The sequence below is a fragment of the Megascapheus bottae genome, chromosome 34 (genome assembly GCF_031878675.1).
Source record: "Megascapheus bottae isolate mThoBot1 chromosome 34, mThoBot2.hap1, whole genome shotgun sequence".
Lineage (NCBI taxonomy): Eukaryota > Metazoa > Chordata > Mammalia > Rodentia > Geomyidae > Megascapheus > Megascapheus bottae.
The window spans coordinates 7,402,262-7,414,700 of NC_143542.1; the positions used below are offsets into that span (position 1 = coordinate 7,402,262).

General features: G+C 57.5%; 1 protein-coding gene across 1 annotated transcript in view; it reads right to left on the minus strand.

Annotated features, from left to right (window-relative positions):
• Caln1 (calneuron 1) overlaps positions 1-12,439 on the minus strand; it is a 96,440-nt gene that overhangs the window by 37,492 nt on the left and 46,509 nt on the right. The window contains exon 3 of the mRNA XM_090324088.1: positions 7,753-7,877. Within this exon, the coding sequence (XP_090180214.1) occupies positions 7,753-7,877 (125 nt within the window). The remainder of the gene's footprint in view (positions 1-7,752; positions 7,878-12,439) is intronic.

The following is a 12,439-nucleotide window of genomic DNA, read 5'->3' on the forward strand; positions in this document are numbered from 1 at the left end:
TCATCTGAATGGAAGTGTGGTGTCCACAGACACGGAGACGTGCCAGCAAGGCCCAGTCGACACCGTCGTTCAAACGCCGTCAGCACAGCTCTGCCGCCTGGTTCTGGTGCCAGCGCACCAGACAAAAAGTAAATAGTGAGCAAAGGAAAGGCTTTATTGGGAACGAGAGTGAAACCCGAGCTTCGTGCTCGAGGCAGGGACCGTGTGGACAGACCTTCTCCCTTCCGCTCGCCCTTGGCTTTATTATTAGCGTTTCAAAGCAGCACAGAGGGGTCTCAGCCCAGCGTGTCCATGTGGGACCCCTCTCCTTCTCGTCCCAGCTCTGCCCCCCAGCACCCCACTTCCACCCAGGCCTCAAGGGTGCTGTTGACAGAGGGCTCGGTCTCTCCAGAAGCCATCTTCTTGCTAAATATCCATTTTCCTATCCTTTTTTTTTTTTTGCCTTCTTTTACTTTAAAAACAGTTTCCAGTCTTGGGGCGTGCACTCGGGGTCTAGGAGCTCCCTGTTCTTCGTTTTTAGGCTCAAGGCTGGCACTCTACCACTTGAGCCACAGCGCCACTTCTGGTTTTCTGATGATTAATCGGAGGTAATCTCACGGACTTCCCTGCCTGGGCTGGCTGGGAGCTGTGATCCACGAGCCTCAGATGTCTGCCTCCTGCGCAGTTACGATTGCAGGTGTGGTCCATCAGGGCCAGGCTTTAAGCTCTGCCTTGCTTTGATGCCCCAGTGGAAACTGCTTGAAAAGCTACACGATCGCATGTCATTCTTCACACTGTGGACGAGGAGAGATGCCCTGAGCCCACGCCGTCACAGGCCGGCCGAGCCACGCAGATTTCCCACCCAGAGGTGCGTTCGAATCGATCTGCTTTCTAGTGTGTTTCTCTTGCTCAATGCTGTAAGTAGCTCAGAGAATGTTTTGGTGAATTGGATATAAGAGCCTCGTGGACTTTAGTGCCCGGGTTGGCTTTGAACCTCAATCCTCAGATCTCAGCCTCCTGAGTAGCTCAGATGACAGGCGTGAGCCACCAGTGGTGATGAAAGTTCTAAAGAGAGCGACTCAGTCGCCCATCTCTGGTTACAATGCACCCAGCACCCGGCACAGCGGTGTCCATGACTGGCCTTTCCGAGAGTGTGTCCTGGCCACGTCCTGCCACAGGGGACGCCATCAGCCACTGATGCGATTCTGATGGAGATTCTCCCCAGAAACGGGAGCTGCCTGCCTCAGGCCCGTCACCCCCACACCCTGACCCTGACCCCGGCTGGAGATCTCCGTGCCAGCCAATCTGTCCAGGGCAGCCAGGCCTCACTGCAGAGGACACGTGACAACCCTTGGAGATCAAAGAATGTTCCAGATCATCTGCCATGTGTCTTCTCTGGCCTCTCTACACAACCAAGCCAGAGGCAAAGCCACAGACCAGAAAACAGATCTGGTGCCAGGGCAGGGAGCCGGGCAGGACGGCAAGCGCTGGGGGCCTGGGTGGCCTTGGTAGCGACTGTGCAAACCTGTCAAGCTGATGTAGATAATGGGGTGGTGATAAATTACACTTCAGTGAAGTTGACTGGAGGAAAGCAAAGCCGAAGAGACAGGGAGAGGCTGGCGCGCTTCGTGGCTGTCCCCAGTGCCCCAGTGCCCGGGGGAGGCACAGCACCTCCTACCCCACCTCACTCCTCTGGTCCCACCACAGGCAAAGGCCCTGACTGGAGCGACAGGCCCGGGGGCAGCTCTGTCAGGGCGCACATCTGCCCTGGGGACCCCCATCCGGAGTCCCTAGGCAGAGGGCCACCCCAATGCCACCATGGTCTGTGCTGAGCTTCATGCCACCTAGGTGGGGAGCCAATCTGATGTGAGGTGACCCATGTCACCTAGAGCCAACATCCCCAGGGACCAGCCTGCCCCGGAAATCTCATCCGAGTCCTCTATCTTCAGCTCCTCCTGGAGGAGGAGGAGGAGGAGGAGGGGGGGGGGGAGGAGGGGGAGGAGGAGGAGGAGGCCAATCCCCCCACTGAGCAGGACTTCTGACTCCTGAAAGCCATTCCGCTGGCTGGGAGACCTGAGACCCCAGACTCCCCATGGTGTAGAATGGCCCTGGAGGAAGCACTAGGGCCCGGCACAGACCCTTCCAGAAAACAACGCCCTGGGACATGGCTCAGGTGTTATTTCATCACCGCTGGGGCCTGGGTTTGAACATGGGGCCTTGTGCTTGCCAGGCAGGCACTGGATGGCAGCCCCAGTCCTTCCCAGCTCCCTTTCCCGACTGAGCTCGTGCCTTTGTATGCCAGGCCCGGGCAACAGGCACAGCCTACTCCAGCCACCACAGCTTAGAGCTACACCCCAGGGAGCTGAGGAAGGGCAGCCCTGGGGCTCTGAGATTCTAGAGTGTTCCCAGCGGTCACCAAAAGCAGCTGCGTTCAGGCCCGACTGCCCTGGCCAGGACTCCATGTACCTCCAGTCTCTCCTCCAGCCGACTCCACTCTCCAGAGCCGACGGTGGAGCTCCCCGAAGGGGCCGCTTCCAGAGAACTGGGGTCTTAGTCTCGGGTCCCTGGCAGCCTCTGAGGCGACTCTGCTTCTGTGCCCGCAGCAGGCACTCTGCGGGCGGGCGGCGTGTCCAGTGCTCGCCTTCTGTGTGGGTTCCATGTAGAACATGGCGCTAAAAGGCCATAAAATGCCACCTTTTGCGTGTTCCTGCTTCCGTGTGCTCTTTGCAAGAAAACCCAGGCTCAGCCGTGCCTGAACCCTCAGCCAGCCTCCGGGATGCCAGAGGCCACGCATGTGTCCCACCAGGCAGAAGGGCACGACGGGAGGAAACAGCAGTGGAAAACGGTTCCTGAAGCTGGTTCTTCCGTCTCCTGGCCACAGTTTCCTCCTCTTCAAGGAGACAACTCTGATCTCGCACAGCACAGCAGTGCCCAAGAGTGGCCAGAACACGGCCTGGAATGTGGCCTAGCCTGCACTCCACGGCCCTTCCCACCCCTGCCCTACCGGAACTTCAGGAAGAGAGGGCTACAGAAGGCGCCCACCCCACCCCCAGCCCTGGTCCCACCGCGTGCCACCAAGGTCACGCTCCAGCATCCATCTTATCAAGTCATGTAGGGACTGGGCAGAAGTAGCCATCAGTACCCAAATCTCCCAAGCCTGTGGACACGCGCATGCGTGCACACATGCACATATGCAGGCACACACACACACACACAGACATGGCTTCCACACCCCAGAAAGATGAAGCACCACGGGTGCCACACTTGATGTCCCTGACCAGCCTGACAAGGATTTGACCCAGGATCTCTGCTGACTCCACTAAGCTCCACAGGTCAGATTTCAGATTCCCAGCCACAACATGGTTCAGAGGGGCTTGGGGGTGCCAGGGGCACCTCCCCAGCTGAACCCCAGGGCGAGGGCCAGCCGTCATGGACACGTCCACTGGCATCCCACGTCACCCGGCCAGAAGGCGGCCCACACCAGAAGAGCTGCCTGTGGCCCTGACGCTTGTGTTCTGACCACACTGGCTGAGGCGTCACAGGCTCCCCGAGGCGGAGGGCTCTCGGCGTCTGCCCGTCCCCAGCATGCCGGCGCTGGAGGTTGGCACGTATTAGTTCCAGCGCTGCCCAGGGCACCAAGGTCCTGGGCCACAGGCCTGGCTGGGGCGCTTTGTTCAGCCTCCTCAGTGGGGCAGCTGCCCCCTCTCTCTTTTACATAGAACTTGGCGGGGCTACATAGATCTCGGGGATACGCGGGCAAGGCTGAGCGGACACGGGCTGCCTGAGAAGGAGCAGCAGGACGCCCATGTCCGAGGTCCCGTCCTTCCCCCCCCCCCCCCCCCCCCCGCCTCCCGGGCCTGGGCACAGCTGGGGGCCCCAACTTGGCCTACATGAGGAGGGCTAGGGGGTGCAGGGAGCTGGCTGTGCGCTGCCAGCAGAAGGAGCTCACGGGAGGGGCCCTGGGAGGGGCCGTGGGAGGCGGCTCTCCTCCACAGCACTTTCCGCCAAGGGACAGAGTGTGTTTATGAGCTCGGAGCAAAGATCCGTGACCGGGGTCAGTCCCCGCTCGTTCCCGCTGCCCTGGAGGTGCCCTCCCAGAAATAAATGTCGCTCAAAGAGAGATAGATTAAGGAGATGAACACAGCTCCAGAACCAGCCACTTGAGGGGACATTATGAGTGTCACATTAGATAGAAGGTTTTATTACCTCTGTACTTCCAGGGAGACGCTGCATGAGAAGAAGAATTCTTAACTATTGAGAACCCAGCCTTGGGCAGCATGAAAGATGGTGTAGGCCCTTTATCTTACATAGTGCGCTCATTTCCAGAGCCAGAACCTTCACAGGCAAGGGCACGGGAGGAAGACTGGGGTCAGGATGTGAACGAGAATGATGGAGACCCAGACTGTCCAGCAGAGGCACAGGTGGGGAGACCCCTGCTCCCGACACCCTGCAGCCCAGGCTAACGAAACTCAGGGTGTCAGCAACTTGGAAGTTGCTGTACCCCTCATGCTAGGGGCCAGGCTTGCTGTGGTCTGAGCCAGAGGTGCTGCGGGCAGTTCACGAGGAAGGCTGGGGAGAAGCCAGAAAGTGGCTCTCGGCCCCCAGCTGCTCCCCAGGCATGCACGCGTGCACACACTACCTAGAAACACACAAAAGACGCACACACAGGGCACACAGCCTCCAGGCTCAGAGCCCCGGCCAGGGCCACGACCCGCTCACTGAGATTCAAGATGTGCAGCGATGTGTCTCCTCATCTACACAGGCAGGGTCGGCAGCCGGCCAGGCACATTTCCTAGAAACAGATGGCACCTTCCGTGGGGTTCAAGCAAAGCACTGTCTCCACGAGTGAACAGGCCAGCCAGCCATGCAGAAAACGGATACCAGCTCAGAAACTAGGAGCCAAGCAAGAAGTGGGGAGAATAGGAAAAGCCGTGCAGGAATGTGTTGAGGGAAAGGAGAAAGAAAAGGCAGATGCTGTAAAACCTTCCTGTTTTTCTGCCAGTCTTGGGGCTTGAACTCAAGGCCTGGGCACTTTTTACTCAAGGCTAGCACTCTGCCATTTGAGCCACAGCACCACTTCTGGCTTTTTCTGTGAACATAGTTCTGGAGAATCGAACCCAGGGCTTTGTGTAGGCTACGCAAGCACACTACCACCAGGCCACAATCCTGGCCCCTAAAACCCTTTTTTTTTAATTAGCTGGAAGGTGTACATACATACACACACACACATACACACACACACACACACACACACACACACACACAGAAATGTTCCTTATATTCAACATATATAAATGTTTATATATTTTAAACCATACAGATTTTAAAATAAGGATAGAATTTTATACATATACATATGTATGTGCACGTATACATTGTATATATACAGATATACGTAGTTATACTGTTAAGCCCAAATAGCATCATCTTATGCCCCCCCCCAAAAAATCACCCACTGGAAAACTCAAATAAAAAGACTTTAATAATAAAAATATCTAATTAATGCACAGAAGGATTTTCATAAACGGCAAGCAAACTGTTCTCAATAAAACAATGGGTCAGAAGAGATGAAAAGTGCAGCCTAAGGACACAGGGAGAGGCCTGAGAGGACCTCGGGAGAGCCGGACTGCTGGGGAGCCAAGCGTGGACCAGACCCCAGCAGCTCCCATGGGAAACAGCCTGAATACCCATCAGGGACAAAACGAAGGGCCAGGCTCAGCGACACAGGCCTGACATCTCAGCAGCACAGGGGCAGGGGGCGTGGGGAGGAGGGCTGTGGTTAGAGGCTGGCCTGGGGGGAAAAGTGTGAGACCCTATCTGAAAACTGGCTAAACACAAAAGGTGGAGGAGGAGTTGAAGCAGAATGCAAGCAAGGCTGTCCATCTTAGTAAAAGTGCTGGGTGTGGACTGGAGTGTGGTCGAGTGGTAGAATGCTCGACTAGCACACACAGAGACCTGGGTTCAGTTCCTCGGTGCCACACCCACAGAAAAAGCCACAAGTGGCTCTGTGGCTCAAGTAGCAGAGTGCTAGCCTTGGGAAAAAAAGTGTCCAAGGACAGTGCCCAGGCCCCAGGAAAAAAGACTAGCCTTGGTCAAAGCAGGGAAAGAAAGAGAAGGGAAGGGGATTACTGACACAGTTTGTACAGACATAAATTCCCTGGATATACTAGGGACACGCAATGAACATGGTTTTCCTTAATTGTCCTATTCCACATGAAACACTGACACAGGCCTGCAATCCCGGCTGCTCTGAGTGCTGACAGGACGGAAGCCCAAGGCTCCACACTCTGCAGGGGACGCCTGGGGTCCCCCCATCCACATGGCCTCCGGTGGCCCCACCGACAGGCGGGGTGTACTGAGAGGGAGCCCTGACCGTTCACCTGGCCAGCACTGCCTCCCGCACAGCCCAGCTGCCTGCTGGCCTCGCTGGCCTGGGAAATTGGTCACAGCCCCAAACAACCTGGGCCTTGGGCCTGGCCACTCCGCTCTACAACCTCCAGGCCCCAGCTCCCCGGCACCACGCGGTCAGGCGGAGCCTGGAACCCAGCGGCCGGCCAAGCTCTGGGGCCAGGCCAGGGTGACCAGAGGGGGCCCAGGAAGGCTGTCCACACCGCAAGCAGCTCCTGTGCTGGGGATGGAAGCCAAGCCTTGTGCATGTGGGCCACGCCCACTGCTAATGAGCACCACACTCTTTCTTGGCTACCCTTCCACTCCGAGCCACGCCCAACACCAATGTGCCCCGCCCCTTTCACGGGGCCAAGCCCTGATCGCTGGCCACGCCCACTGTGAGCCCCTCCTCTGTGGTCAGGCCACACCCCTCTAGATGAGCTGTGAACTGTCAGTCCTGCCTTTGAGCCTCCCCACTCCAGGGGCCACACCCAGCAGCTCTAACATCTCCAGGTCTGTCCTTGGGCCCAGTCCATCTGCAGGGCCTGCAGCCTCTGCAGCAGTAAATGCACAAGCTCTAAAAGGCAGACAGGCATGGCAGAAAAGAGGACAAGCTGCCTGGGGCCTGGGCTCCTTCCCCCATCCCCTGCCTCCTGCCCAAGGCCAAACCAGTTGGCCAGTGTCAGCCAGGGAACCTTGAGAGACGGGACAGCCACCAAGCTGTGACGGTAACACACAGCACAGGCAGGCATCCTGGAGCACACCTGCCGTCCCGGAACTCAGGACATCGAGGCATAAAGACCGCAAATTCCAGAACCACACAGCAAGACTCTGTCTCAAAATAAATACACGAGCTGGAGAGCGGGGCAGAACGGAACGCGCCACGTCAAGGTGAGCGTGTGGCAATGCCAGAGACAAATCTGAAGTCCACACGGGAAAACCACGAGAGGAACACATCACTGAGGAAACCAAGCCAGCACGATAACCTGCTTCGTCTCCTAGACCTGACCCGGCGCCTCCCTCTCTATAATATTGTTTTACGGGGCCCACAGCTCATGGACAAATGCTGACCACAGAAGTGGAGCACAGGACAGGCCCTCCCCCTCCCCCTCCACACACATACCGCCTCCCCATGGCAGGATGGCCGTACAGGCTGGCCAGTGTACCTCGCAGCCCTCCTGCCTCAGGCCCCACGTGGGGGTTTACAGGCAGGCACCCACCCCCGACGGGGGGCAGTGTGGGTGTTTCCCGACACCCACACATTTCCAAGAAACCCAGCGCACTCCCGCAGGCAGGACGGGCTGCAGGGAGCTGCCCCACCGCCAAGCCCAGGCCTCTCCCGAGGTCCCCCACCCCCAGGCCGCACGGGGCAGGGCCGCCTCTCACCATCCAGCTCCTCCACGGAGATGTTGGCCAGCTGCTCACTGTCGCTGCCGGCCGAGAGCGAGCGGTTGAGGTAATTCCCCTTGTACAGCAGGCCGGCCGTGACATGGTGGAAGGGCATCTTCTCCCTGCGGGGACAGCACAGGTCACACGCCAGGCCATGCGCCCCCCCCCCTTAGGTGCCCCCCGGGGCCCCGGCCCTGCGCCGTTCCGCAAGCCTCTTGGGACCCCACTGAGCCCGTCTGACTCCTGCCTTCAGGCCCCTCATTTAATTTTCAGCCATGGTCAGACCACTGCCTCAGACAAACACGGGGGCTTTGGCCAATTTCCTGGGCCTGAAAACCACTTCGTGGAAGACCTAGGGGTTTGAGCTCAGGGCTTGGCTTTGCCAAGCAGGTGCTCTGCCAGGTGAGCCACGCCCCAGCCCTAGGCGTTTTTCTCCTCTGTCAGGTGGGGTCCTGTCGCTTGCTGACTGAGGTGTGGCCCTCACTGACATCGTGACAGAGCTGGCCTTGAGCCAGGGATCCTCCAGGCTCAGTGGTGGGGATTGAGGCGCGGGGGCCAGGCCTGGAGAGCCGTCGCTCAATGGCCAGGAGACAGCACCACGGACTCGGTGGGACGCCCAGAAGGGGAATGCCTGGCCGTGCCACACAGAGCACAGGGGTGACCTCTTCCCACAAAGCAGAAGGGAAATATCAGGTCCCCGCTAGACTCAAAGTCAAATCACCTGACTCCCCATTCCACCAGGTGGGACTCCTGGCATGAGCCACTATTCCCAGACCACGCGCAGACAGGGGCCCCGCCAGCCCTCCTGAGATAACACAGAGACACCTGGACTCCATAGAGACACCGCAAGTAACAGACACCAACCTCCAGTGAAGTCACCTTCACTCAGGACACACCACAATCAAGAGAGGAAGTCACCCTCCCCACAGGACACACCACGATCAACACAGGAAGTCACCCTCCTCACAGGACACATCACCATCAACACAGGAAGTCACCCTCCCCACAGGACACACCACAATCAAGAGAGGAAGTCACCCTCCCCACGGGACACACCACCATCAACACAGGAAGTCACACTCCCCACAGGACACACCACGATCAACACAGGAAGTCACCCTCCCCACGGGACACACCACCATCAACACAGGAAGTCACCCTCCCCACAGGACACATCACCATCAACACAGGAAGTCACCCTCCCCACAGGACACACCATGATCAAGAGAGGAAGTCACCCTCCCCACAGGACACATCACCATCAACACAGGAAGTCACCCTCCCCACAGGACACACCATGATCAACACAGGAAGTCACCCTCCCCACAGGACACACCACCATCAACACAGGAAGTCACCCTTCCCACAGGACACATCACCATCAACACAGGAAGTCACCCTCCCCACAGGACACACCATGATCAACACAGGAAGTCACCCTCCCCACGGGACACACCACGATCAAGAGAGGAAGTCACACTCCCCACAGGACACACCACGATCAAGAGAGGAAGTCACCCTCCCCACGGGACACACCACGATCAAGAGAGGAAGTCACCCTCCCCACGAGACACACCACGATCAAGAGAGGAAGTCACACTCCCCACAGGACACACCTACATCAAGGGAGGAAGTCACCCTCCCCACGGGACACACCACGATCAAGAGAGGAAGTCACCCTCCCCACGGGAAACATCATGATCAAGAGAGGAAGTCACCCTCCCCACGGGACACACCACGATCAAGAGAGGAAGTCACCCTCCCCACGGGACACACCACGATCAAGAGAGGAAGTCACCCTCCCCACAGGACACACCACAATCAAGAGAGGAAGTCACCCTCCCCACAGGACACACCATGATCAAGAGAGGAAGTCACCCTCCCCACGGGACACACCACGATCAAGAGAGGAAGTCACCCTCCCCACGGGACACACCACGATCAAGAGAGGAAGTCACCCTCCCCACAGGACACATCAGAGCTCTACGTGCCCAGAAGACACTCACATACTCCTGGGTTCCCTCGCCCCCTCCCCCTGCTCTCCCAGCGATGGAGCCTCAGGAAGCCCCACACCCATTCAGGACAGCACTGGACCTTGACACGCCCTGCTCCCACAGCCTAGGTGCCGCACGGGAAGGGGTGGTGTCCCCTCCACAGCACGGGAAGGGGTGGTGTCCCCTCCTCAGCACGGGAAGGGTGGTCTCCCCTCCACGGGGCCCAGGCCACAGGTTGTGGGGAGAAGCTGGACCCCTCCCTTCACCCCATGGCTGGCTAGAGCTTGCTGTGCAGGACCGGAGGCTGAGCCAGCCAGGCGTCACAGACGCCTGCACACAGAGTAAGACGTCCAGGAAAGCCCGGTGCGTGCTGCTCGAGGCACACAGTTAGGAAAACACAACCCAGGGCCAGAGCACAGCCAACAGGCAGGTAACAGGGAGGGTTAAAAGCAGCGTGCACAGAAAGTTCACACAACTGGAAAGAACTAAAATGCTGGGGGAAAGAAAACAATAGCTGATTTCACAACCAACTAAAGAAAAGCTTTTTAAGCCAGGTGTGGTGGCTCTTGCCTGTCTCCCTAGCTACCTAGGAAGCTGAGATCTGAGGATCAAGTTCAAAGCCAGCCTGGGCACTGAAAACCATGAGATTCTTATCTCCAATTAACCTCCAGAAAACCAGAAGTGGTGCTGTGACTCCAGGAACAGGGTGGTAGCCTTGAGCTCAGCGACAGCACCCAGGTCCAGAGTTCACGCCACAGGACTGACTACATATATATATACAGGTATGGCGTCACATGCCTGCAATCCCAGCACTTAAAACTACCCAACACATCAAGAAGACCCTGGGGGAATCCACATTTCTCTATTTCTTCCTTTTCTCCTTTCCTTGCCTCCTTCTCTCCCTCCCTCCCTCTCTCCCTTCATCCCCCCTCCACTAGCAAATGTGTAATGGAACCCATATTCTGTGATGTAACCTTTCAAAGTAACTTGGCAATTATGTGTCGAGAATACAACTGAATTCTTACTCTTTGACATCAGACAGGATGCAGGCCATTGTTTCATTACATTGTATCTAAAACAGGAAAAAAAGACAGAAAGACAGAGGGGGGGAAGAGAAGAGAAGGGAAGGGAAGGGAAGAGAAGAGAAGACAAGAGAAGAGAAGACAAGAGAAGAGAAGAGAAGACAAGAGAAACCTGAAACTATAGAAACCATCCAGGCCAGTCATCCCAGCTACTCCGGAGACTGAGACCTGAGGATCGCAGTTCAAAGCCAGCCTGGGCAGGAAAGGCCGTGAGACTCTTATCTCCAATGAACCACTCAGAAAAAGCTGCAAGTGGTGCTGGCTTGAAGTGGTGGAGCGTTAGCTTTGATTACAAAGAGGCTCGGGGCCAGTGCTCAGGCCCTGAGGTCAAGCCCCACATCGGAAAAAAAGAACACACACACACACACACACACACGCACACACATGCGCACATGCACACACACATATACACACAATATCCATCTATCTATACACACATCCAGCAAAGGCCTCCCTGTCCACGTGGATCCCGGGAGCAGATAAACACTTTATTGATCAGCCCTGGAATGGACACTTCTGGTCCCTTTTCTGGGTAGGCCGGGTCCAGCCTATTTTGATGGCATGTGACAGATACTCACGTCACCTGAGCCTCTCCCAGTCCCCTGTTTAGGCTGCTTTCCTGCTGGCATTTCGTTCCTCTGCCTGGGCGGGTCTCAGATGAGCGGGGATTGCAGGGCCCAGTCTGTGGTGCTCACGCCCATCGGGATGGGTGGAGGTCGGGGAGGGGAAGGCCTCCCTCGGCAGAGGAGCCTGGGTCAGCCCAGCCCAGGTGCCAAGAGCTGGAATGGACAGGCCAGCTGAAGCCAGGGCAGGGCTGTCCAGGGGTAGGCGGCAGCCAGGACGCCCCAGCACCCACCCTTTAGTTTCCAGAACGGCTGCTTACTGGCAGCCCTAGCCGCCCCAGGCCACCTGCCCGACCGCAGCCCTCACTCCAGGGTCAGAACGTATGTCTCTCCTCATGGTCTGGAGCCTGGGAATCCAAGATCACGATGGCCGCATGGCCCACCCTCCCCTCTCCTTCCCGCCCTCTCCCTCCCTCTCCCTCCCTCTCCTCTCCTGCTTGTACACAGTGACCTTCTCCATGTCCACATGAGCCAGCAGAAGCTGAACAAGCTCCTGGAAGTTTCTAGGCAGGAAGGACCACACTCCATCACGAGGGCCTCCTGTAACCCTGCTCACCTCCCAGGCCCACCGCCAAACGCCCTCTAGGCTGCAGTTACAGCCACCTTGGCACAGGAGCCACGAGACCCACTGGGACCATGGGGACAGGGGCCTCTGATGGCAGGGGTGGGACTGTGGCACAGAAACACAGATCCATCCACACAGCAAGTGTGGCCAGGTCAGCCAAACCACACAGGAGTCAGACAAAACCTCTGTGGCTTCTTTGCCTTCTGTAGTTTTTTCACCTGGTTCCATTGATTTCTACGGATGTGCGGTCACTGCCCTCCTCCATCTCAAAGAGCGTTCATCCTTTCAAGTCCTGGCTTTGAATCTCCCCACCCAGCAGGCACGGGGAGTTCACAAGTTCCTCCTCCTACCACCCTGGAGGGCGGGACGCCAAGGACGGCAGTCGTAATCCTTATCCACTAATTGATTGCTTCCACTGGC